We start from the raw sequence: 26,967 nt of genomic DNA on the forward strand, positions 1-26,967 counted from the left end.
GTTGGGGTCCCGGGGACAGTGTTCAGAGGAACGTGGCTTTAGGACACATGGAGATGGGAAGCAGGCCCGTGTGGACTGAATATAGGTTCTGAAACAGGGCAGGGCTTGAGTTCATTCTCAGACTAAGCATGTGGTCCACTCTGACCCTCTGCTCCACCTAGGCTATCCTGTGCTTTTTCTTGTCTGCTGCCGCTCCCTCAGGCCATCCTCTCTTTAGCCACTTCCAGGCTGAAAGGTGACAGCTTGTCCTTGGCATCCTGGTCCTGCTATGGGCCAGGAAGGGCATCTCCTCCCATGTCCACCCCTACCCATTGTTACTCTTCTTCTTTGAGTCCCATTTCTTCTCCGTCATGACACTCATCTGAGTTCTTTGCTAAGCTGCCAGCACCTTCCAGGCTGCGGCTCCAGGTCCTCCCAGTACTGGGGTCTGTGCTTGCTAAGAGAGCCCCACACCCTGCTGCTCTGCTGCAGCCCCTCTGCTTGGAGTGGGCCTGGACCCCAGAGGCCTCCCAGATCCCAAGACCTGGAGGGAAGGTGGCGACTGCTCTCCACGCCAAGCCAGGTTAGCCCCTAGCTCCCCAAAACAGCCCCAGCCGCATCTGAGGCGGCAGCTGTCCAGGAATGAGGACCTGTCCAGGAATCAGGCGCCGCGTGTGGCTTCCGCCATCTCAAGCCCTAGGAACAGGCTCTGCAGTAGACAGGAGGCTGGGCCGGTGGGCCAGGAAACTGTCGGGGAGGGAGGGGGGATGACGGACCTCAGTTCTGCTACCTGCTGACTGTCCACCTGGGCCCTGGACCCAGCCCTCACCCCACACATTCCGAGCACTGTGCTGGGCAGCTCCCGCCCCGCCCACCTGGCCAGGATGCCTGGGTTCTCTGCAGAGACACCTCTGCCTCAGTTTCCCTAGACAAGCTCCCTCCTTGGGCTCCCTCTACCTGTCAAGCATTGGGCCAGCCCAAGAGGGCTTCCTGTGCAGCGGTCTTTGCCGTGCCCTGTGTGGTGGGCACCAGCCTCACTGTGCAGACATGAAAGTGGGCCCACAGGTGTGCCGCGGCGCACATCCACCGGGCTCCGGCCTCCTGGAGCCCTGCGGGACCTGTAGGTGGCTCGCAGGGTCACCACGCCCCCGGGGCTTGTCCGGAGCCTCCCGCACCTCCACACCCCCTCCAGGCCTTACCGGGTCCTGGGTCCGAAGCGCCTCAAGGCCCTCGCACCGCAGTTGCTCCAAGGCCATGGCCAGCTCCAGCCCCTCCACTTGCACCCAGGCCTGCTCCTCCTGACACAGCTGCATGTGCAGCTGGACCTGCCGCCGCTGCTCCTCCAGCAGCAGCTGCTCCTGGGCCAGGCACAGCTGGACCTCGCGGAGCCTCAGCGGCTCGGGGCCCCAGCCCGGCGTGAGGCCGCCCACCCTGCAGCCTTCCACGTCCGCAGTGGGGACCGGCACCGGCTCGGACCCCAGAGCGGTGGCCTTCTCCGGCCTCTTGGCTACCTGAGGCTGCTCTGGTCTGGCCACTCTGGGGTGTCCCCGGGCAGCCAGTTTGCTGCCGGTCACGTGCCCCGCAGGGGCCACCCCTGCCTCGTCCCGAGGGCCCCTAGGGGCAGGGGGCGGCGGTTCGGCCTCGGGGCCCTGCTGGCCCGTGGTCTTCCGTGCCCTGCCCGTCCTCCTGGCCCGGGGTTTGCGAGCTCGACTTCGTCTGCCAGACATGGCCCTGACCTGGCGCCTGTGTTACCAGGTGTCTGCTCCCCGGGGGCCCGGGCTCATCGGCTGGCCGGCCTCGATCAGGCGGGCTCAGAGGGCATCCCTGGGAGGCCACGGCGGTGGGCCCTCTGCTCCTGCAGCCCCTCGTGTCTGCCCTTCCCCTTGGCTGGTGCCCACAGCACCGAGGCTCTGGCCTGGGCTCTAGCTGTGGGCCTCACAGCACCACTCTGCACGCAGGCTGGGCCACGCCAGAGAGTTTACAGGGACTTGGCAGCGCGGTGGCTCACCCGGCGTGAAGGCTGACTGACGGGCTGACACAGCACAGGACTGTATGGGCACGGGCCTCTTTGGCCAGACTGGGAGGGAGACTGAGAGAAACTGGAGGAGGTGACGCCCGGCAGCCAGACCGCCGGGTGTGTGTAGCGATGAGTCTGGTCTTGCCCTGGGCGGGCACCGGTGCCCCACCACCCCTGTCCCACCCTGTCCACCCCCGGTCTCAGGAAACTCCAGCTGCAGCCCACAGGGCTAGGAGCCGCCTCCCCAGACTCCCTGGCCATCCAGACAAGACGCTCCCCAGCCACAGACAATCCTAACCCAACTACCACGGGAGCCCCTGGCTCAGCCCGCGCTCAGCACCTCAGCCCCCAGCCTGCGTGCTCGGAGGAGCCTGGGGCGCCCAAGCTTGTCTGTGGCGCTCCCTCGTGTGGACTCCTGCTGGGGGCCAGGCTGCGCCGGGGAAAGAAACTGGACCTTGAAAGGTCCAGGTGGCATTTTGTGGACTGAGATGGGGTGGTAGGAAGAGCCGGCCTGCCCTGAGGTGGGGCAGGGCTCTTGGGGACGCCCTGGTTGGGGGGTCCGGCTGCTCAGCCCGCAGGGGCCCAAGGAGACCCCACGTGGCCAGCCTTTGGAGCCCTGAGGACGCAGCTGGGGGAGGAGGGGCAGGGGCAGCCTGAGTGCCGGTGGGAGGGAGGCCTGGGACCGACTCCTCCCCAGCATTTCCCCAGCCCGGGGCCGCTGACTCACACCCACGCCCAGGGCCCCATCCCAGCCAGCTCTGTCACACTGGCTCTACTGGTTTGCCTGGCCCAGCCCTGCCTGCTGCACCCCCTCCCGCTCAGCCCTTTCCCCAGAGGCTTGGCGGGGAGGTCGACAGCCAGCACCGCCGGGGAGCAGGGTGGGCGCCCCGCAAGGGAGTGGCACCGGGGGTGGGGGGTGGGGGGAGCAGTGTTAGGGGTTGGGTAGGGCGGGCAGAGGGTCCGCCCACCGGAGGCCTCTCCACACCTGGGCTCGCGAGCCTGGGCTTCGGGCCCCAGGTGCAGGGCGGTCCTGCCCGCGGGCGCTCGCCCTGCGGCGCCCAGCGGAGGCCGTGTTTGCTGCGAAGGCCGTGGCCCCGTCGTGGTGGCTTTGCGACGCGGCTGCAGGCGGCCGCTCCTGCACAGCCGGGGCGCGGCCCCTCTTCCGGTGGCCCGTACATGTCCGCAGCTCCGCTGCGCTGACCGCTCCCCTGCCCCCGGGAAGCCAGGAGAGAGGAGCCAGCCGGCGACGGGGCCCGCACCCCGGAGCGCCCCGAGGCCCCGACAGGTGAGAGCCCGCGGGCCCTGGCGCTCTCTGGCCGGCGGGAAGGGGCGCCCGGACCGTGCGTGCGGAGCCCCCCTCCCCGACGCCTCCAGCTCCAGGTGATGGCCCGGTCCGCCCCGCCGGCCGCCAACCTCGGGGCGTGGGCAACCCAGGGACGGCGGTGGCCACCCTCCACCCCAGGCCCTGTCTTCTCAGCGCGCAGCCTCCGCTGTGGCCTCTCGGCAGTGGCCTCCAGAGCCGAATCTTTACCCAAAAATCTTTACCCAGGTCTTGCCTCCTGCGGCCCAGACCCACATCCAGGTGCATCCCAGCCCTCCCCTGGGTGTCCTCGAGCTCCACAGCGCTTCCAAAGCGCACACCCGTCACGGCCTTCCTCTCGCGCGTCTGGTCTGCCGCAACTGCTCCCTGCTGAGCCTGTGCCCGAGCCCCCACCCCCAAGGACGGCTCTCTGTGCTCCGGCTTCCTTCACTCCCTCCCACCTTGCTGGCCGCTCACCCCGGCTCCGAGCCGGCCTCTCCATTCTGCTCGGTCTGGTGGCCACCAGCAGCCAGTGTCACGTGCAAGTGTGATCCTTCCCAGGGTGGTGCTGGCCTTACCCCCAGATAAACTCGCAGCACTACCGGTCACCTTTGTACCTCCGACCCCCCCAAGGGCCAGGGTAAGGAGGCTGACCTTGTCCTGAGGACAGAGCCGGACCACAGGAGGTTTGCAGAGCCCTGACTGTCAATTTTATAGAAGTTGTATGTGCCCAACGTATGTATCAGAAGGACGTCCAGTAGCAGGAGATCTGGGCTCGGCAAGAGGCAGGAATGAGGGAGTGGAGGACACGGGCAGGTCAGGCCCAGAAGATGTCCGTTAGGATGTCCAGAGGCGGCGGCCGCTGCTGTGCTCTCGACTTTGCAGCTCCGCTGAGGATTGTCTCTAATTGTCCATGTCCTGGCGTCTCTTTCTCAAGGCCCAGGCGCCTGGTGAGAAGTCCAGTCTGCCCTTAGGTCATGCTCCCATTGTCAGGCAAAGGAGGGACGGATGTCTGTCCCCCTTCCCCCATTTTGGTTTCTGTAGTGGGAAGTGGGCTCCCACTGAATTTTCTAGAACAGAACCCAGCCTTACAAGGCAGGGGTTCCGAGTCTTCAACAGGCCAGCGTCACGTGGAGGAGCTGCTTTCCCGCTCTGGGTCTGTTCCAAGAAGTCCATCCAGAGAGCATCTTCCCCAGCCTCCCGTCACCACCCGCGTTCTTGATGATCTGTCCAAATTGTCAGCCAGAGTGTATGAGTTGATATAAAGAAGGTTATTTGGTAGGACGGTATCTGGTCTAGATCAGCCTTGATTAGAGGGCCTTGTGCTGTTGGGCCCACGTGTCACTAGCATCCCTGCCACCACGGCCACTCTGTTCGTGGGCCTTTGCCTAAGCACTGGGTGGCCGAGGAGAAAGGCTGGCCAATGTCCATAGGGCAGTTGTGATGTCTACCTGGGTGTCTGATGCCTCCTCTGCAGTGGACCCTCTCTGGGGGCATCACTGTGAGACGCAGAGCCAGCCCCGCACGCTCGGTGCCCGCAAACCTGGCCCCCGCTGCTGGTGCATCCGCGTGCCTTCCCCTGGGCCTGCGTGTCGCTGTTGCTCCAGGCTGGCTCATTTCAGGCTCCCAATGCACCGGCCAAGCCCTTCGCCGTTGCCCTGCGCACAGCACGCCACTCTCCTTCCCATCCACGGAAGCTGAGAACCAGGCACCCCGGGAGATTTCCCTCCTCCGCTGTCCTTTGGGACCTCCCGAGAGAGGAGCTGTGATGGGGCAGTTGTCAGTTTGACTAGTGCCACCGTGTGGACTGAGCTCTGTGAATCAAGCCCGAGTCCCTCCTCCACCACCTCCCCCAGGAATGCCATTGGCGTGGGCTGGGGTCCTGGGAAGCGGCACCGACCCTCAGCAGAGAGAGGGGTGTGGACATCTTCCTCCCGCTGGATGTGTCCTTTCTGTCGTAAAGGATCGCTCTGTGCGCGCCCGATGCCTCAAGTCCGTGGAGCGAGGACCCCGGCTCAGGGTGGGGAATTCAGGCTGCTTGTCCTCCGGTGCCCCAGTTGGACTTCCAGGCTCCACTGGGGCCGACAGCATCCCGGGAGCTGTTCTCCAGACCTAGAACTGTGTTCTAGCAGGGAAGGCGCAGCCTTGCTCTGGAGCCTGAAGTCTGTGCCGCGGCCCTCCCACCGGGTTGGCCGGGGGTCCCACACAGCATCCTTCTCCCCACAAATACCTGCAGCTTATCAGACCTGCTGGCCACCTGGCCCGGCAGCCTGGCAGCTCACGCCTCTGCCATGGCCTCTGGGCTTGGCCGTTAGCCCGGGTCTCCCAGGCCGTGGGTGGGTGCTGTTCCCGGATACGGCACTTGCTCCGGAGCCTTGAGAGGCCTGCCAAGCGCTGGGCCTCTTTCCTGGCGGAAGGAGGTCCAAGGCGTAGCAATTTATTCTTTCCTTTAAGGTGCCCTGGCATGTCCCAGATCTATGAACCCTAAAAACTTCATTAGCGTGGTTTTATCTCCCACCCTCTGGAACTTCCTGGATCAGTGAACTGTCGGGATGACCCAGGCTCCTGTATTAGTTCCCTGTAGCTGCTAAAAGAACGATTAACGCACATTTAGTGTCTTATAACAGCACGAATTTATTATCTTGCAGGTCTGTGGGTTCGAAGTCCGGCCTGGGATTCAGTGGGTCAAAATCAAGGTCTCGGCAAGCCGGCCGTGCTTCCTGCAGGCTCTGGAGGACCACCAAGGTCTCGGCAAGCCGGCCGTGCTTCCTGCAGGCTCTGGAGGACCACCAAGGTCTCGGCAAGCCGGCCGTGCTTCCTGCAGGCTCTGGAGGACCACCAAGGTCTCGGCAAGCCGGCCGTGCTTCCTGCAGGCTCTGGAGGACCACCAAGGTCTCGGCAAGCCGGCCGTGCTTCCTGCAGGCTCTGGAGGACCACCTGTGTCTTTATCCTCTTCAAGCTCCTAGAGGCGCCCACATTCCTTGGCTGGTGGCTTCTTCCTCCACCTTCAAAGTCAGCAACCTTCTTCCAAAGTCACAGCTCCCTCTGCTTCTCCCCTGTCCCCCTTTTCCACTTGTAAGGTCCCTTGTGATCACGTTGCACCTACTCAGATAATCCCAGGGGGTTTCGCTATCTTAAGGTCAGCCGATTGGCAACCTTAGTTCCATCTCCAATCTTGATTGCCTTTTGCCATGTAACACAGTGTATTCACCAGCTCCCGGGGACAGGACAAGGACGTCGTTAGGGGGCTGTCATTCTGCCCACCGCAGTCCCTATGAGCTATATTGTGACAGGAAGCCAGAGAGTAACCGTGGTCCTGAGACAGGACAGGGAAGGCCTGCTGCGTGGACGCTCTGCAGGCACGGACAGGAGGAGAAAGCTACGGCCAGTCAGCCGTTACACGCCACAGTGCCAGAGGCTGTGTGGATCTGCTGCAGTGGAGACGCCACCTCCAGCCTGGCAGCCCTGATTGCTTCTGCTGCCTGCGTAAGTTTCCTGTCATCCACCATCTTCCACGGTTATTTGTTTCTCGCAAAGGCCAGACAAGTGAGTTTAATGGAGATGTGATGGGCCCCACCACACCTGTTTTCCTCAAATCTTTTTTTTTGTTGTTCGTTTGTTTAAATTTAGGCTTTATTTTTTTAGAGCAAAATTGAGGGGAAGGCACAGAGCTTTCCCATAGATGCCCAGTCCCCACACACGCATAGCCTCCCCCATTATCAGCATCCCTCACCAGAGTGGGACACTGGTGACAAGTGGTGAGCCTACACAGACACCGTAATCACCCGAAGTCCACAGTCTGCATTAGGGATCTCGGTGTCGTACATTTTATGGATTTGCACAAATGTATGACATGTGTCCATCACTGTGGTATCGTACAGAGTATTTTCACTGCCCTAAAATTCCCCTGTGTTCTGTCTGTTCCTCCTACCCCCTTCAGTCCCTCACAGCCACCAATCTTTTTGTGGTCTCCATAGTTTTGCCTTTTCCAGAATGTGAAATTGTTGGAATCATACAGTATTATAGCCTTCTCAAATTGGCTTCTTTCACACAGTAACCTGCATTTAAGGTTCCTCCATGTCTTTTTGCGTCTTGATAGCTCATTTCTGTTTAGTGTAAATAACACTGCCCTGTCTGGGTGGACCACGGTTTATTTCTCTGTTCACCTACTGAAGGACATCTTGGTTGCCTCCAAGTTTTGCCTCCAACTGTGAATAAAGCTGCTGTAAACATCTGCGGACAGGATTTGATGTGAACATAAAATTTCCACTCCTTTCGGTAAATACCAAGGAGCACAACTGCCGAATCTTTAGAGTATATTCAGTTTTATAAGAAACCGCCTGTCTCCCAAGGTGGCTGCGCCGTCCTGCGTCCCCACCAGCAGCGGAGGCAGTTCCTGCTGCTCCGCACCCTCGCCCGCGTCTGGTGTCGCACGTGTCTGCAGTAGGTGCGGAGTGGTCCCTCGCTGTTGTTTTAATTTGCATTTCCCTGATGACAGATGACACAGAGCAGCTGTCATATGCTTATGTGCCGTCGGTATATGTTCTCTGGTGAGGCGTCTGTTCAGGTGTTTGGCCCATTTTAAAATCAGGTTTCTTCCTGCTGGGCTCTAAGAGTCCTTTGTGTATTTCAGATAACAGTCCTTTATCATTTGTGTCTTTTGCAAATGTTTTCTCCCAGTCTGTCTTTTGCAGAGCAGAAATTTTTAATTTTTTAAAAATATTTATTGGCTGCATTGGGTCTTCGTTGCTGCACGTGGGCTTTCTCTGGTTGCAGCAAGTGGGGGCTACTCTTTGCTGTGGTGCGCGGGTTTCTCATTGCGGTGGCTTCTCTTGTTGCGGAGCACGGGCTCTAGGCGCGTGGGTTCAGTAGTTGCAGCACGCGGGCTTCAGTAGTTGTGGCTCACGGGCTCTAGAGCGCAGACTCAGTAGCTGTGGTGCACAGGCTTAGTTGCTCCTTGGCATGTGGGATCTTCCCAGACCAGGGCTTGAACCCTTGTCCCCTGCATTGGCAGGTGGATTCTTAACCACTGCACCACCAGGGAAGTCCCAAAATTTTTAATTTTAATGAAGTCCCACTTATCACTTGTTTCTTTTTCTTTTTTCTTTTTTTTGGATTTATAGCTTTTGCTTGATACTTGGCAAATGCCCTTAGGATTAAGCAACTTTGAATGTTGGGCTTATCTCTTTGGGTTCTGCCTTATCCTAGATGTTGTCCCAGGAATTCCTTACTATTTTTATTTGTTCTTTAGTACTTTTAATGGACTTTTTTAAAATTTTTATTGGCGTGCAGTTGTTTTACACCGTTGTGTTAGTTCCTACTGTACAGCAAAGTGAATCGGCTCTACGAGTACATACGTCCCCTCTTTTTTGGCTTTCCTTCCCATTTAGGTCACCACAGAGCACCGAGTAGAGTTCGCTGTGCCATACAGCAGGTTTTCATTAGTTGTCTTTTTTTCTTTTTTTTTGCGGTACGCGGGCCTCTCACTACTGTGGCCTCTCCCGTTGCGGAGCACAGGCTCCGGACGCACAGGCCTGGCGGCCATGGCTCACGGGCCCAGCCGCTCCGCGGCATGTGGGATCTTCCCGGACCGGGGCACGAACCCGCGTCCCCTGCATCGGCAGGCGGACTCTCAACCACTGCGCCACCAGGGAAGCCCCATTAGTTCTTTATTTTATACATAGTATCAATAGTGGATATATGTCAATCCCAACCTCCCAGTGCACAGTGAACGCTGGCAGAGGCCACTGACCCCTTCAGGGAAGGCTTGGGAGAATAGTCATCATTGGGAGAGCACTTGTAGAGGCATCGCAAGGTTCTTCTCCAGGGACATCTGGCATCTTCTTCAATCTAGGAGCTGTGAATCTTTGACCTTGACTTATGTCTGGGAACTAGACACTAGTGGCTGATGTCAGATTTCTGGTGGCAGAGCCTGGTGTTTCTCTGACTACACAAACTGAGCTAGACTGCCCTGCATCTCGCCCCGGGTCATGGCCTCCTGACCGCCGCCCTGCCTGCTGCCTATCGCGATACCATCTCACCTCCGAGAGTTAAGCGCTGCTGCTTAGCGTCTTCTGTTCTGGTATCCCGTCACCGCATTGATGTTAGGGCAATGAATCTGGCCTCCCCAGTACCAGCCCAGCCCCCAGAGGAGAGCCACCACTGAGCTCACGGGTGTGTTTTTTCATTGTTTTGATGAAGGGGTGCCCTCTGAGCCTTCCCAGGGGTCCTAGTCAGGTGGAGGCTTCAAGGCTAACATTAGCCATTTCCTGTGAGAACAAAGAAACCAACATTGTTCGGAAGTAGTCCGCCTCTTCCTGGAGCCGACCTGCAGTTCCCCGCTCCATCTGCTGTGAGCCCTGACTCTGACTGCTGGCCTGGGTGCAGCAAAGGGGGACCTAGGGACTTCAGGCGAGGTCCTCGTGGCTCAGAAAGACCTCTCTCCTCTGGCAAAGGGGCGGGAGACGTTTTCTGGTGCGGAACCAGCAGCTCCTGCTGGCGAGTGTGGCCGCTGCCGGGGCAGCACGAGAGCGTCAAGGACACAGAAGAGCGGAGCCCCCTCTGCTGCCTCCTGCCTGCAGGTCCCCTCGCGTGCCCCCTGCTGGCACAGGAGCTGCGTGGTTTGCTGCGGCCCCAGCAGCACAAAGCGGACCGTGGAAGGGTGGGCTTGATGCCGAGCGGGAAGGCGCGCTGACCGGCGCTCTCGGCCTGGGCTGTGACCCGCACACACGCCCTTCCCACGCGTGGGAGCTTCCACACGGCAGCGTGTGCTTCTGCCTGACGGTGCAACGGTCCTGGGTGTGGATGAAGATTGTTTTCACTTTTTGGAAAGACAGTGAGACCATGTCCCGGGGGCCTCTACATCCCTGGGTGATATTAACTGTGCCTTAAATTCATTCACGTCTCACCTGGAACCTGGATTTCCTGAAACTTAAATACAGAATTGTAAAGCTTACCAACACCAACAAACCTGACATAAAATATAGGAGAATAAAACAGAGTGGAAAAGGAAATTAGTCAATATATACAAATACATGGAACAAACAAGGAAGAAACAGACACAGCCACTGCTGTTCTCGTCTCCGTAACTGACCATGGGCTCCCTCCCTCCACTGCCCATTTCACGTGCCCTTTGCCCTCAGCTAGGACGCCTGCTGGTCTGGGTTCTTTACCTGAATGGTCATCGGTGCTTATTTGTTTGTTGTTTGTTTTCAGTTGCTTTAGTTTTGCATTGACGTCTCCTATCAGATGTGTGAGTAACAGGCTCCCCAGGGAATACCTTGGGTTCCCGACAGTCCTCCTTACCCGCGTGAGGGGCAGTGAACTGACCTTCCTGCGTAGTCATAACCTATTACCCCAGTCAGCGCAGTGACTCCCTTCTTTGTCCGCTAATTTAGTGGTCAGGCAGAGGTCTCAGTGTTCAATTCAAACCATCCTCATGTCACCTGGTGGAAGTGTTCCTATCCTGGGAACTAAGACTTCTCAACCAGCAGAGCTCAGAGTCATGCAGAGAGGAAACAAAAATACCTTCGGTGGGTCATTGGACGTAACAGCGAGAGAAGCCGCTTCCGCTCTGCCTGCTGGCTCCTGGCCAGTCCTTCGGCTGGGGGAGCACCAGTGTCAGTTACCTAGCGCTGCTTTACAGATCACAGATTTAGTGGCTGTTGTGTTACCGCGTGGTCTCCGTGGGTCAGGAATCCAGGTACAGCTCAGTGGGGCCCTCTGTTCAGTGTCTCACAGGCTGCTACCAGGCGTTGGCTGTGGCTGTGGTCTCACCTCGGGGCTCGACTGGGGAAGGGTTCGTTCCCTTGGGGACCTTGGATGAGGGACTCAGTTTCTTGCTGGCTTTCGGTCTTGTTATGTGGGCCTCTCCAGAGGGCGGACGGGCTTAGTTGGTCCGCGGCATGTGGGATCTTCTTGGACCAGGGCTGGAACCCGTGTCCCCTGCATTAACAGGCGGATTCTTAACCTCTGCACCACCAGGGAAGTCCCATAAAACATTTATAGTGATAAAATATTGACCGTATTCCCTGTGTTGTACAATATAGCCTTGTAGCTTATTTATTTTATACACAGTAGTTTGTACCTCTTAATTCCCTATTCCTATCTTGTTCCTCCCCCTTCCCTCTCCCCACTGGTAACCGCTAGTTCTCTATATCTGTTCATCTGTTTCTGTTTTGCTATATTCATTTCTTTTATTTTGTGTGTTTTTTTTTTTTTGCAGTACGCGGGCCTCTCACTGCTGTGGCCTCTCCCGTTGCGGAGCACAGACTCCGGACGCGCAGGCTCAGCGGCCATGGCTCAAGAGCCCAGGCGCTCCGCGGCATGTGGGATCCTCCCGGACCGGGGCACGAACCCGCGTCCCCTGCATCGGCAGGCGGACTCCCTGCCACTGCGCCGCCAGGGGAGCCCTTGCGCAGCTCTTATGTGTACTCTTTCCAATGCACCCTCCCTACCTGCACCTCCATGTCCCATTTGGTTTTGTCTCTTCTGCCTGTTTTCTTCCTCTTTTGTCTTTCTCTTCATTGTTGGTCTGCTGCTACTGAACCCTTCTAAAGTTCTGTTTGTCCAAAGGGTGTTTATTTTGCATTAAAAACTGTTCTTTACCCCTTTGAAGGGGTGAAGAAGATAGTTTTCATTTCATTAGGTTTTGGCAATTGCACTACGGTGTGCTCTGGTGTTGGTGTGCACTTGCTTGTTTTTGTACTCATCCTGCTTGGGATTCTTCATGCGCACAAAGCTCTGACTTGATCTCTTGTTTGTTTTGAAGAATTCTTTTTGAACGCTGCTACCATCCTCTCCTTCCCTCATGCCTGCAACTCCCATGACATCAGCGTCAGACCTTTCCTTTTGTCTCTCTGTCTTTAATCCAAATATTTTCATTTGTACTGTACTCCAGGTTACTAATTCTATTTCCAGCTATGTCTATTATGCTGTTAAACTTAGCCACTGAGCTCTCAATTTATGTTTTGTATTTTTACATTCTAGAATTTCCATTTGATTCTTTATTATTGTTTCCAGTTCTCTGCCCAAACTTTTCAGTCTTATCTTTTAATTCCTTGAATATATCACTCATAATTATTTTAAAGTCTATGTCCAAGAACTCCATCATTGGCTGCATCTGGGTCTGTTTTTATTGTTCATCATTTTTCTTGTTTTTCACTCATATCTTCGTTCCTCATTAGCCTGATATGTTTTGGTTGCTGTACATTGCCTATTAAAAATGTGCTGGACAATGACATCTTCCTCCAGAGGAGACTTATTTAGTGTCTGGTAGGCACCAAGGCTAGAGGCAACTCAGATTACCTTAATCTAGTCCGGGGGTTGAGTGATTTGAAGCTGAGGATTCCGTTCCCACGCACGTTGCTTTATTTCCCAAAGGATGGAGTTCTTCAGGATTCTTACTCAATAGAATTGCCAGATAAAATACAGGACACTCATTTAAATTTGAATTTCAGATAAACAATAAATCCTTTCTTACTGTATGTCCTCAGGATTATGTTCTGTATTTTTATTAGCTAAACCTGGCAACCCTAAGCCCTTACCCGGTGCTCTGGAATACAGATTTTGTCCCCTTGTTGCTGAGACCTGCGGACGCCCTGCTCACATTGTGCCCCTGCCCTCCCCCTGGTGCTGTGCTTCTGGTGCTGGTGGCTGCTGCCAGGGGAAGCCTGTCTGCTGGTCTGGGGCCACTCCTGCGCTCTCCTGCCCTGAGCTCACCTCCTTCGTCTTTGCAGTGCCTTCAGACACGTTTTACAGCATATTCATTCTGTCCGTCTCTTCTGTTGCTGTCATTGGGAAGACTGGTCCTAACCTCCTTCACTGACATGGCAGAAGCAGAACCACGTGCAGGAGCTTCTGGAGCTACTCTTTTCCCTTTGGAATTCTGTGAATACTGATTCATTGACTTCTACATTTGATGCTGCTATAAAAAGTCCTAGGAGAGGGACTTCCCTGGTGGTGCAGTTGTTAAGAATCCACCTGCCAATGCAGGGGACACAGGTTCCAGCCCTGGTCCAGGAAGATCCCACATGCCACGGAGCAACTAAGCCTGTGCACCACAACTACTGAGACTGCGCTCTAGAGCCCGTGAGCCACAACTACTGAGCCTGCGCTCTAGAGCCCGTGAGCCACAACTACTGAGCCTGTGTGCCACAACTACTGTGCCGCATGCCTAGAGTCCGTGCTCCACAATAAGAGAAGCCACCACAATAAGAAGCCCACGCGCCACGATGAAGAGTAGCCCCCACTCACCACAACTAGAGAAAGCCCGCGCGCAGGGAGGAAGACCCCACACAGCAAATAAATAAATAAATAAATTTATTTATTTTAAAAAAATAATAAGTCCTAGGAGAGCGTAGTTTGATTTCTTTTCTGCTTGGGTCCTCGAGTAACTTTATATATATATATATATATATATATATATATATATATAATATTTATTTGGCTGTGCCGGGTCTTAGCTGCAGCACGCGGGATCTTCATTGCTGCAAGTGAGATCTTCGTTTCCGCATGTGGGATCTTTTTTAGTTGTGGCAAGCGGCTTCTTAGTTGTGGCATGCCGGATATAGTCCCACGACCAGGGATCGAACCCGGGCCCCCTGCATTGGGAGCACGGAGTCTTAACTACTGGACCACCAGGGAAATCCCAATGACATTTTTTTTTTTTTAAGAGTCAGCAACCTTAAAAACAACCTGCCAGTTGTTTTGTTTCCTGGTATATTCTTTGTCCCTTTTGTCTTAAGATTCATTTCAGGAAATTTCTTTTGTATTTTATCTCTAAACACTTTCCCCATCACTAGTATCCGCATTCTAGAGACACTAGTTATTGTCATCTTCTGTGTCTCCTCCTTCCGGTTTCCGCCCCCTTGCTAGCATTCGCCGTGGCCCTCCCGAACCCTTCTCTCCCGCCCCGAGCTCCGCTCTGCGCCACACGGCTGTGTGTGCGTCTGGTCCTGTGTTAGCTGCTGGTCTGCAGAGCTGGCCGTTGTTTCCCGTTTGTCTTCTCTTCTGTGATGACTCTTTTACCTCATTCTGTTTTTCCCATCTTGTCTTTGATCCCTTGTTTTATTGGATTTCTGTTTTTATTAAGTTCCTCCCTAGCTTGCGGTGCTTTTGGAGAGCTGGCTTTTCTGCTTGCTTTCCTCCAGCGTCTTCTGAAAGCCATGTCATCCCTTCCCTGTGGCATGTCCGCACCGTCTCACCTGCCAGTTCTTTCACAGTGAGCATGGCCCCTGGGTCTGGCTCTCCTCTGCTTGGAGTCTCAATTATGGAAACATAGGTTGAGCAGTTACTTTCAGGACTCACAGTGTTCTATTATTGGACTGTTGGAAAGCCCTGTGGGGTGTAGCTACCATCACCCCATTTTAGAGAAAGGGACACTGAGGCCCAGAGAGGCTAACTGGTCGCCTCATCACATGGGCAGAGAGTGGCAGGTGGGTGTGGACGTCTCTCCTAGGGCAGGCGTTCAGACCCTCCCTGTAGCCAAGGGCGCTGCTGGGGCGAGGCAGAGTGTGCCGCCAGCGGATCACAGCTCTCAGGGGCCTTGGGCTCCCTATTCTGAGTTCCAGTGGGCTTGTGGGTTGAGACACCCCCACTTCAGCCCAGCCGGTGGATTACTCTGGTTTAGTTGTGTTTGTGGATTTTAGAACATTTTTGATCCTTTCGTCGGGTCAGGAGGGAGTGCGCTTGCTCCGCTCGCCTTGTTAACCTGGAGCTCGGGCACACCTGGTGTTGGTCCTGCAGCCGCGTGGACCGCAGCGTGGAGCGGAGCACTGTGATCCGTAGCCCTCTCCCCACTAGCAGGGCCAACCGCGGCGGACCAAGCAGCCACCACCATCCAGTGAGCCTTCCGGAAGCTCCTGGCGAGAAAGGAGCAGGCCTGCCGTGAGCAGGACCACCAGGACCACCTGGAGCTGATGGAGAAGCTGCAGAGGCAGGTGAGGTCTACGGGGTTGGGTGTCGGAGTGGGGCATGACTGCAGGGCTGGAGGCGGGGACGCGGGGCTGGGGGCGAGGCAGGAGGGCTCGGGGCGGAAACTGCAGGGCTCGGGGGCGGGAACTGCAGGGCTTTGGGCGGGGACGCAGAGCTGGGGGCGGGAACGCAGGGCTAGGGCGGGGGGGACGCAGCGCTGTGGGGGACTCAGGGCTGGGGGCGGGGAAGGAGGGCTCGGGGGCGGAAACTGCAGGTTTGGGGGCGGGGACGCAGGGCTGGGGGCGGGGACGCAGGGTTAGGGCGGGGGGACGCAGGGCTGTGGGGGACGCAGTGCTAGGGCGGGGAGACGCAGCGCTGTTGGGGACGCAGGGCTGGGGGCGGGGACGCAGGGCTGGGGGCGGGGACGCAGGGCTTGGGGGCGGAAACTGCAGGTTTGGGGGCGGGGACGCAGGGCTGGGGGCGGGGACGCAGGGTTAGGGCGGGGGGACGCAGGGCTGGCGGCGGGGAAGGAGGGCTCGGGGGCGGGAACTGCTGGGCTCCGGGGCCCGGACCCAGGGTTGGGGGCCCAGGGCTGGGGCGGTGACCGCACTGGGCCGCCCGCCGGCCTTCGTGGCCCTGTTGCGGCGGGAGCCAGAGGCGGCCCGGCGGCAGTGGGAAGAAGCGGCGGCGGCAGGAGGAGCGGCAGCGCGGGGCGCGCCTGCTGGAGGCGCGCCTGCTGGAGGCGGCCTTCGACGGGAACCCGGGCGAAATCCAGGCGGTCCTGCGGGAGGTGGGCGGCGGGGCGGCGGGCCCTGAGCTCGCAGCGCCGCTGACCGCCGCCCGGCGCAGGTGGACGCGCTGCTGAACCGCGAGGGCGTGAGCTGCGACGCGGCGCGGGCGGCGCGGCGGCTGCAGCGGCGCCTGGCCCTCGTGGACTTCGAGGACAGCGACGGCCATCCAGCTGCTAGCCGAGCAGGGCGCCAGTCGCAACAGCAAGGTGGGCGCCGGGCGAGGACTGGGGGCCGCGCCTCGTCCGGGCGGGCCGTGCTCAGTGAGCGCGTCCAGCAGGGCGCCTTCGGCCGGACGCCGCTGTACCGAGCGGCCTTCGGGGGCCACCTGGAAGCCGTGGAGGTGCTTGTGAAGCTCGTAGCTGACCCCCGGGTGTGTGCGGACGACGGACGCACCCCCGAGCAGGTGCGCGGGCGTGGGCAGAAGGCCCCGGTGCGCTTACTCCCCCACCCGCAAAGCTGTCAGGAGCCTGGGGGCCCCGCCCCGGCTGGTCCCGAACCTTCCAGGACCCAGAGCCTTTGCAGGCCCTTCCCCTCCCAAAGTACTCGCTATGAGCCTTACGGGCACACGCGATCAAGACCACAGCTCCCGGTTTCTTGGGGCCTCCTGTGGCCGGGGTTCTACTCACGTCCCTGGACCCTCAGCCCACCTTGGAAGCAGTGTTACCATGGGAGGTGGAGAAACAGACTGGCTCCTCGGGAGCCAGCGCGGGAGCTCTGGGGCACTGAGGGCAGCGCTAGGACCGCCCACCTGGCCCCTCACTCAGAATTTCCACGTCTCTGAGAAAATTGAGCTCTAGGGCTTGGAGCCATGACCCTGCCCAAGGCAGCTCAGCCTGGCAGCTCCTTCGTGGCCCGGGAACGATGTCAAGGGGCCTTTTCACAGGCCCTGGGCCAGGCTGGGGACACGGGCGCCTGGACTTCTCCCCGGCCCAGGAGGCCAGGTCAGATGAGGCTGACCCAGGGCCTGTGGGAGCAGCCGTGAAGCCAGATCACCTAATGCCACGGCCTTAATTTCTTCAAATGAGTCTGACTGGAATCTCAGGCCCTCGCCCATCTCAGCCGTGTGTCCTTCCACCCCAGTCTGTAGAGCCGAGGTGTTGGCTGGAAAATGTGGGACTGGCCCGGGTCTGCTGCTGAGCCCCTGCTTCCACCCGTGGGGTGGCAGGGCCTTTGCCACCTGGGGACCTCGTGTCCTGGGTGCCACCTTCACCCCCAGCTGCCTCCTCAGGGTGCTGCTCCAGGCTCCCCCTTGTCCTGGAAGGCATCCCCTCTGCTCTTGGCTTCTCCGTTTTAATAAGCAACAAGCCAAGCTTGAAAAGACCAGCAGAGCCTCTGGCTTCAAACTCCTCCTGCTTCCTCCTCAAAGGAGCAAAATGTGAGGCTAGGAGGACCGAAGGGCCTGGCCATGGCCTCAGAGCGGCTGGAGCGAGGAGGGGCACAGGGAGGCCCACCTCTCCGCGGGTCGTGTTGGGGCAGGCCCGGGTGGTGGGCACAGGGCATGAAGGCTGGAGAAGCATGCAGGCGGCCTTCTGAGGGTTGCTGAGGAGGATGTCCAGCCCGCCGGTGCCTGAGGGTGGGGCAGGGGGCACTGAGACGAGCAGTACCCTGGGGGGGGGGGGTGGGAGGCCACTGGCTGCAGGAGGGACAGTCTGGTGCTGGAGCAATTGGACGTCCACAAGCGAAGGAATGAACCTTCACCTAAACCTCACACCCTATATAAAATGAACTCAAAATGGATTAGTATTTAAATGTAAACTGTAAAACCTTTGAAAGAACACAGGAGAAAATCTTTGGGACCTATGGCTTGGTAAAGGGTTCTTAGACAAAAAGCACAATCAATCGATAAAAGAAAAAAAAAACCAACAAATTGAACTTCCTAAAAATGTAAAAATTTTGCTCTGCTGAAGCCCCTGTTAACAGGATGAAAAGACAAGCCACAGAGAGGGAGAAAATCCTTGCAGACCACACATCTGACAGAGGACCCATATTTGTAACATACAAACAACTCTCAAAGCTCAATGGTGGACTTCACTGGTGGCGCAGTGGTTGAGAGTCCGCCTGCCGATGCAGGGGACACGGGTTCGTGCCCCGGTCCAGGAAGATCCCACATGCCACGGAGCGGCTGGGCCCGTGAGCCATGGCCGCTGAGCCTGCGCGTCCGGAGCCTGTGCTCCGCAACGGGAGAGGCCACAGCAGTGAGAGGCCCGCGTACCGCAAAAAAAAAAAAAACAACACCTCAATGGTAAGTGGTACGATCCAGTTATAAAGTGAGCAAAGGGCATGGAGAGAAATTTCACTGAGGAGGATATAATGATGCCAATAAACACAAGCTGTCCAACTCCATGGCACCTGGAAGAAATGCTGAAACGGGAACGAGCGGGGGCACAGGGCGCAGAGAAGCCGGATCTCACCCAGTGCTCGTGGGAACGCAAAGGGGCTGAAACGGGAACCAGCGGGAGCACAGGGCGCAGAGAAGCCGGATCTCACCCAGTGCTCGTGGGAACGCAAAAGGGCTGAAACGGGAACCAGTGAGGGCACAGGGCGCAGAGAAGCCGGATCTCACCCAGTGCTCGTGAGAACGTAAAGGGGGGGCAGCTGCCCTGGAACACAGTGGGTGTGTCTTAAGAAACTGAACATACATTTCCCGTGGGACTCAGCACACGCTGCTGGGCATTCTATTCCAGTAAAATGAGGACTGTGTCCGCACAAAAGTGTGCACATGCATGTTCACAGCAGCTTTACTTGTAACAGCCCCAAACTGGACGCAACCTAGATGTTCTTCAGTAGGTGAAAGGTTAAGCCAACTCAGGCCAGTCCACACCTCAGAACACTCCTCAGCTGTGAGAAGGAAGGAACTAGTGATAGAGCAACACCTGGATGGGTCTCAAGGGCCTTCTGCCAAGTGAAAAAAGAGCGCATCTCACAGGGTTACATACTGTCATTCCATTCACATAACATTTTCAAAATGACGAAATTATGGAGACGGAGGCCAGATCAGTGCTTTACGGGGTGGGAATGGGGGCAGGGAAGGAAAGAGGAGAGAGGTGATGTGACTAGAAGTGGTGACACAGAGGAGCGTGGTGGTGATGGGACAGGTCGCATCCTGACTGTGGTGGTGGGTACACAAACCTACACGTATGATAAAACTGCATGTAACTGTAGGCGTACAAAGGGATACACGTGAAACTGTTGAAACAAAGTAGGTGGGGTCTGTGGATTGTACTGTGTCCACATCCTGCTTTGTATATTGCACTATAGTTGTGTAAGATACCATCACTGGGGAAAACTTGTTAAGGGTACATGCAAATTCCTGTAAGTCTGTAATTGTTTGCAAATAAAAGTTTAATAAAGTTACCAGTCATGCAAGGAAACAGGAAAATATAACCCATAGTGAAGAGCAAAATCAATCAACGCTGACTCAGAAATGACGCAGCATAAGTGGACAAGGGCATTAAACTTACAGCTGTATCTCACACAGCACACCTCCACATCCATCTGTCTCTATTTTTATGTACATACTCCTAAACTTCTGAAAACTGCAATGTTGGAGGTGAAAAAAACACTGGATGTGATTAATGGCTGATTAGACATTGAAAGAAAAATTAGTTAATTAGAAGACATAGAAATTACCCAAAATGAAACACAGAAAGAAGGTGGAAAAAAAATGAACAGAGATTTCTGCTTCTAGGATGGAGTAAATGCAACCTGATTTATCCTTCCACCTGAAATACGACCAGGAAACCCAGACAGAAAATACGAAACAATGGTTTTCAAGACACTGGGCATCAGGGAATAATCGGTGATGCCCAAGAGGCTGGAAATAAACTACGTGAGCTCTTTGATTGCCCAGCTAACCACCTTGAGAGCACTTCCAGGCTGTGGTGCAGGAGCGGGGTATCCAGGCAGAGCCTGGTCAATTCCCTGAGTTAAGGAGACAGGGTTCAGAGTCCAGGGATTCCAAGGCAGTCAGACTGCAAGGGCCAGAGAGAAGAGAGCTGCAAAGGGAAACAGCGTTTCAGAAATAACGCCATTTGCAGCAAATACGGATGCAACTAGAGATTGTCACACTGAGTGAAGTAAGTCAGACAGAGAAAGACAAATATATGATATCGCTTATATGTGGAATCTAAAACAATAGTACAAATGAACTTATTTACAAAACAGAAATAGAGTCACAGATGTATACAACAAACTTATGGTTACCAGCGGGGAAATGGGGGGAGGGATAAAGTGGGAGATTGGGATGGACATATACACACTACTATATATAAAATAGATAACTAATAAGGACCCGCCGTATAGCACAGGGAACTCTACTCAACACTCTGTAATGGACTATATGGAAAAAGAATCTAGAAAAGAGTGGTTATATGTATAACTGATGTACTTTGCTGTACACCTGAAACTAACACAACATTGTAAATCAACTATACTCCAATAAAATAAATTCAAAAAAAAAGATAAAGAGCATTCCAGAGGTGTGTAGGGACCCCTCTGGGGACTCAGGTGAGTACTCAATGGCTCGTGTGTGACGCAATGTCTCAAGGTTGGGGACAGCGGCATCTGCCAGGAGGGAAGGAAGCAGTGCCCAGCCTTTTCCCACCAGCCCGAGCAGGAGACCTCACAATCCATGTGGCACTGGGTAGGGCACTTAGAAGGATCTTGCCTCAGAGGAATAATTAGTCCTAGAGTGAACGCCGCTCTGGTACAGCCTCACCAATCTTAAAGCAAGACCCAAAGGATAAAACTTTCCAAGTAATGTAACTGTATCCCAAAACAAATTTCAAGAATACATATAGAGACACAAAATATACAGCTCCTAACAAGGCAAAATGTACACTGTCTGGCATCCAATTAAATATTACCAGACATACAAAGATGCATAGAGATACGACCATAATGAGAAACTCAACTAAACCCAGAACGGATGGGGATATTAGAATTAGCACAAGACATTTAAACAGCTGTTGTAACTACATTCCAGATGCTTGAGAAATTGAATAGAGACACGGAAGGTATAACAAACAAATTCTAGAGGTAAAAATGACAGTGTCTGAGATGAAAAACAAACAAAAATCTATGGATGGGATTAACGTCAGTTTAGACACAACAGAGGTAAAGATGAGTGAATTTGAAGGCTTAACAATAGAAACTACTCCAAATAAAACCACACAGAGAAAAAGGAATTCCTCCAAACGAAAAGAGGATCAACGAGCTGTGGGACAGTTTCAAGAGGCCTCATATATATGTAATTGGAGTCTCCAAAGGAGAGAAGAAAGAAAGGACGGAATTCCCTGGTGGTGCTGTGGTTAAGAATCTGCCTGCCAATGCAGGGGATATGGGTTCAAGCTCTGGTCCGGGAAGATCCCACATGCCACGGAACAACCAAGCCTGTGCGCCACAACTACTGAGCCTGCGCCCTAGAGCCCGTGAACCACAACTACTGAGCCCGTGCACCACAACTCCTGAAGCCTGTGCACATAGAGCCCGTGCTCCGCAGCAAGAGAAGCCACCGCAATGAGAAGCCCGCGCACCACAATGAAGACCCAATGCAGCTGAAAATAAATAAATTTATTTTTTAAAAAAAGGAAACAGAAAAATATATATATTTGAAGAAATAATAACCTTAAGGTTTCCAAATTTGATGAAAAGTATAAACCACATTCCTAAAACTCAACAAACACCAAATTTCAACAAGAAGCAGGAAGAAAAATCAGGCTAAAGCACAATTTGATAGAATTTCTCCGAGCCAGTGATAAAGAGAAAATCATAAGAGCAGCCAGAGGAAAAAAAGACATGTTACAGACAGAAGAACAAAGATAAGAACTATGGCAGATTTCCTGCTGGAAACAATGCAAGTGAGGAGACAGTGGAGAGCATCTTTAATGGTACTGAAGGGGGAAAGAAATCTTGTCAACCTTGAGCTCTATACCCAGTGCATATATCGTTCATAACTGAAAGCAAAACAGAGACATACCTTTCCAGACATACAAAAGCTGAAAGAATCAATCACCAGCAGACTCACACTATGAGAAATGTTAATGGAAGCCCTACCAATAGAAGGAAAGGGATGCCAGCTGTGAATATGGATCCACTCAAAGACGTGAGGACCACTAGAAAGGGTAACTACCTAGGTAAATGTACGACATAGGGCCTTAGTACTTAAATTTATTGAAAAGGTAATTGAAGAAACAAAAATAATGGCAATATGTCATGGGATTTTATAACACATGTAGATACACATACTAAAAACTGTACAAATTATAGTTGTTTGGCTCAAATGTGTGACAAAAATAAAGGTTGGCAGGGGGAAATGGAAATATACTGTGGAAGGTTCTTATACTATATGTGAAGTGGTACAGTATCATCTGAAAGTAGATTGTAATAAGTTGTAGGTGTATATATGCTGTAAACCCTGAAGTAAGCACTAAATATCAAGTTATAGTTAATAAGATAATAAAGGAGATACAATGGAATTCTAAAAAATATGCAATCAGAAAGGAGGCAAAAAAAGAAGAAAAGGAAAATAAAGAACAGGGACTTCCCTGGTGGTCCAGTGGTTAAGATTCCACGCTCCCAGTGCAGGGGGCCCCAGTTTGATCCGTGGTCAGGGAACTAGATCCTGCATGCCACAGCTAAGAGATCCCACATACCACAACTAAAGATCCTGCATGCCACAACTAAAGATCCCACGTGCTGCAACTAAAGATCCTGCATGCCACAACAGAGATCCCGGACGTGGCAACGAAGATCCCACGTGCTGCAACTAAGACCCAGCACCGCCCAATAAATAAATAAATAAATAAATAAATAAATAAATAAATAAAAGAACAGATGGAACCAGTAGAAAACAATAGCAAAGGGTAATTTTTAACTCAACTATATCAATAATCTCATTAAATGTAGATGGTCTAAACACCCCAATTAAAAGGCAGAGATTGTCACTCAGATTTTAAAAATCCAACTATAGGGACTTCCTCGGTGGTCCAGTGGTAGAGAATCCACCTTCCAATGCAGGGGACGCAGGTTCCATCCCTGGTTGGGGAACTAAGATCCCACAGGCTGCAGGGCAACTAGGCCCGCGCGCCTCAACAAGAGAGCCCACAGTGCTGCAAACTACAGAGCCCATGTACCTTGGAGCTTGCGTGCCACAACTAGAGAGAAAACCTGCAGGCCACAACTAGAGGGAAGCCCGAGTGCTGCAGCAAAGAGCCCATGCACCACAACGAAAAAGATCCCACATGCCTCAATGAAAGATCCTGCGTGCTGCAACTAAGACCCAACGCAGCCAAAAGAAATAAAGATAAATTTTTTAAAAATCCAACTATATTCTGCCTATAAGAAACAAACTTAAAATATGGGACTTCCCTGGCGGTCCAGCTGTTAAGACTCCGCACTTCCACTTCAGGGGGCACGGGTTCGATCCCTGGTCAGAGAACTAAGATCCCACATGCCGTGCAGTGTGGCCAAAAAGTAAAATAAAATAAAATAACATAAAATAGATACAGATAGGTGAAAATTAAAAGGATAGAACAAATATGCCAGTATAACACTAAATATAAGGAAGCTGAAGTGACTATATTAACATCTGAAAAAGTAGACTTCAGAACAAAGAATATTACTGAGAATAAAAGAATCATTTCATAAGGACAAAGGGATCATTTCATCAAGAGGACATAAGAATCCTAAATGTTTTTGCAGGTACTAACAGAACTTCCAGATACATGAAGCAAAAACTGACAGAACTACAAGGAGAACTAACTCCACAATCATAGTAGCAGATTTCAACATCCCTATCTCAATAATTGGTGAAACAAGTAGACAGAAAAATCAGTAATGATGTAGAAGAATTAAATAACTATCAATCATTATCTGTCCCTCCATCCATCATCCCTTTATCGTTCATCTACCCATCTATCATTGTTTTCATGTTTATCCATTGAATACCATCTCTTTTCCCAGGACTTGACTTACTGTTTCATCAACTCACACATTTTCTCATTAATTTATGAATGATTTATTGATAAACTTGCCAGTCTATCCCCTCATTACTGTATCCACTTTAGCCTTACTACCATCTTAAGTCATCCTCACGTATTCATTTATTTAACTACTGTTAATTCACACATCTCTTCATCCCTGCATTCATACACACATTCGTGCTGTTTACTTGAGAGAAAATTTCGAGAAAGCAGGGACTATGTTAGTTCACTCCACAGCTGTATTCTCCAATGTCATACATTTTGCTTGTCACATGAAAGGCACTCAAAAGTTGTGTTCAATGATTGAACTCACCCATCAATTCATCTATCCATTTGCTCAACCAACCATCTACTTATCTAAGTTATTCATCCATTAAATCCCTTCATCTATTAATGTTTCATGTATCAATTCGTATTTCATCCATTCATTCAATCCAAGAATCCTTCATTCTTTTATCATTTAATTCATTCATTAACTTATTCATCTACTCATTATTTGTCCATTCATTAACTCACTCATAAATTCACCCATTATTATTTTATCTGTTCACTCATTTAGTTTTCCATTTCTTCTGCTTGCAAACTAACCTTTGGCAAGTTTTTAAACTTATTTAAGTATCAGCTTCCATATGTTCATAAATGGGGCTAACAGGTCCTATATTTCAAAGACGAATGAGACAATGAGTGGAATTCTTTAGCACAATTCCTGGCGCACAGTGCTCAACAAGTGGTAGCTGTTACTCTTTAAAGTAGGTATTCACAGTTCCTTAAGTTAATAATTCACGGGCCCATTCCTCTGCTCACTCTCCATTCATTTATCTGCTCCATCCATCCATTCCTCTCTCATCCTTGATTTTACAAACCTTTGAACTTTCCTTTCTAAAATACAAACCACATACTGGACATTGTACAAATCAAATTGTGTGGCCCGATTAAATGGTAAAGGAAATACTCCTGGATTAACCTCCTGAGTCAAGATGTAAAATACTGGAGAACCCTACCCCTCCCTTCTGAGAACCCTGCTTTCTGTGGCCCCTGTATCACTCCGGGGTGGGGGGGGTGGCGGGGGGGACTTCAGAGGAACAGGAGTGGTAAGACTTGGGATGTGTGGCCCCAAGGGCTGTGTCCTGCAGACTGAGGTCTGTAGGGAGGCCGCGACGGCGGGGAACTGCAGCCAGGGACCTGCATACAGTGGACACAAGCAGGGAGCCTGGGGGGCCGGTGGCAGGGTGTGGAGGGAGGAGGGCAGGAGGGGAAGGTGGAGGCCTGTGTGGTCTTGGCAGGGGGACTGCAAGGACCTCGGGGGCATCATGGTCAGCACTTCGGGGCTCATCCCTGGCCAGCTGGGAGGGCCACATTTCTGTGAGTCGGTGCCTTTTTCTCTGAAGTGGGAGTCTAACAGCATCTCTCCAGGTCGGGCAGAACACAGAACACACCCTGAGCTTTTGACCACTGGCGCTAGGTGGCCTCGCTGGACGTGGTGGTCAGCGTGCTGCAGTCCTGGGACCTGAGCCATATTCTCCAGAACATGGAGGCCCAGCGGCAGCGCCGGGCCAGGGAACCAAGCAGCACAGGGAGGCGGAGCTCAAGTGGCGCTGAAGAGCGGGGTTGGGGTGGGGGGAGGCGGCCAGGAGCTTCTCTGACCCGCCTCCCCCGACCCCAGCATGAACCTCAAAGTGCAACAGCTACCCAAGGAGCAGCCAGTGTCACCAACAGGTGTGCAGCCAGCCCCCCGGAAGGAGCCGGTGGGAGGAGAGAGAGCTGGGTGCTGAGAGGCGCCCCGCGAGCCCCCAACCTAGTCCGGAGGGCTTCAGCTGGCCCCGCCCCCCCGCAGGCCTAGCGCGAGCTTAACCCGAGGATCGACAAGTACAAGGGTTAACGGAGGGGCGCGGGCATGGCTGAGCTCACTCGGCAGGTTGGCTACTCCCCCTCGGCGGGGCGGGGCGGCCCCCCTCCCAGCCCCTTCCTTAGGGGTCCCGGCTAAGCCCGGCAGGCAGGGGTGGGGGTCCGGCCTTGTCCTGAGCGGAGCGTAGGGCCCCTCCTCCAGGCCGTCAAGGACGCGGAGGCCCAAGTAGACAGGCTCCGGTTGGAGGCCCAAAAGGCGGAGGAGATGCTGGCCCTGGCCAGGCTGGAGTGCGGGGGGCGGGCCCAGGAGGGTGGGCGGGGCTCGGGCTGGGGGCCAGAGGGGCGGGGGGAGGGGATCGGGCGCCAAGCCCGCCGGTTGGCCCCCCACTTACATCCCCACAGGGGAGGAGGAGCCGCCAGGGCTGAAGTGTCAGGTCACTGAGCTCCACGACGTGCTGTTGAAGGACGTGGGTGATCGCATCCGCACTGATGGCAGGTCACTGGTCCCGGCCGGCGAGGGGCGAAGGATGAGCCGAGGCTTCGGGTGGACGGCGGTGACCTGGCGGCCACTCCCAGGTGGCCTCTTGTCATCGACCCTTCGGGCCAGGCGGCCACCTTCCTGCGCTACCAGGACAGCAACTATGTGGACGCCGTGAACCCAGACCACCTGAGGCCAGAGAGGATCAGGCTGGCGCTGCTGGGGCGCTCGGGTGAGGCTGGCGGAAGGCGGGAGGCCCCGGCCCTCCCCGCCCCACCCCTCGCCCTCCCTGCAGCTTCGGGAAGCCGCGGGTGTCCGACCTGCGTGAAGTGGACCTGTTCCTGGCGGCGCAGCGGCAGCTGGAGGCGGTGCAGCCGGGCCTGGCGCAGGAGCTGCTGGGCCGCGGGCTGCTGGAGCGGGAGAGGTTCCTGTCGCTGCTGCGGCCGACCGATGAGCCCGAGTACAGCCCCAGCCAGTGCCAGGAGGCGCGCCTGGGGCACTTCCACCTCTTCTATGTCACCAAGGTTCGGTGGCCGCTGCGCCCCAGGGCGCCGGGTCCGTGAACGTGCACGTGTCCGCATCAGGAATGTGGGCGTGCGCTGTGCAGGGGAGGGGGCCGGCCGGGAGCCCCAGCTGGGGGACCCCGGCTGGCGGGCCCTTGG

General features: G+C 54.5%; 1 protein-coding gene across 1 annotated transcript; it reads left to right on the forward strand.

Moving 5' to 3' along the window:
- Positions 1–1,704: 1,704 nt before the first annotated feature.
- IQANK1 (IQ motif and ankyrin repeat containing 1) lies at positions 1,705–26,868 on the forward strand (the record flags this gene model as incomplete). Its single annotated transcript, XM_082858468.1, is given in 17 exon segments — positions 1,705–1,819; positions 3,014–3,161; positions 3,223–3,281; positions 15,102–15,139; positions 15,143–15,235; positions 15,786–15,902; positions 15,904–15,999; positions 16,059–16,403; positions 25,445–25,541; positions 25,544–25,574; positions 25,646–25,681; positions 25,683–25,698; positions 26,030–26,138; positions 26,230–26,323; positions 26,404–26,522; positions 26,525–26,537; positions 26,601–26,868. Coding segments are annotated over 17 exon segments (1,794 nt in total).
- Positions 26,869–26,967: the final 99 nt, after the last annotated feature.

This window comes from Leucopleurus acutus, assembly GCF_964270905.1.
Source record: "Leucopleurus acutus genome assembly, chromosome: 17".
In the NCBI taxonomy this organism is placed as follows: Eukaryota; Metazoa; Chordata; class Mammalia; order Artiodactyla; family Delphinidae; genus Leucopleurus; species Leucopleurus acutus.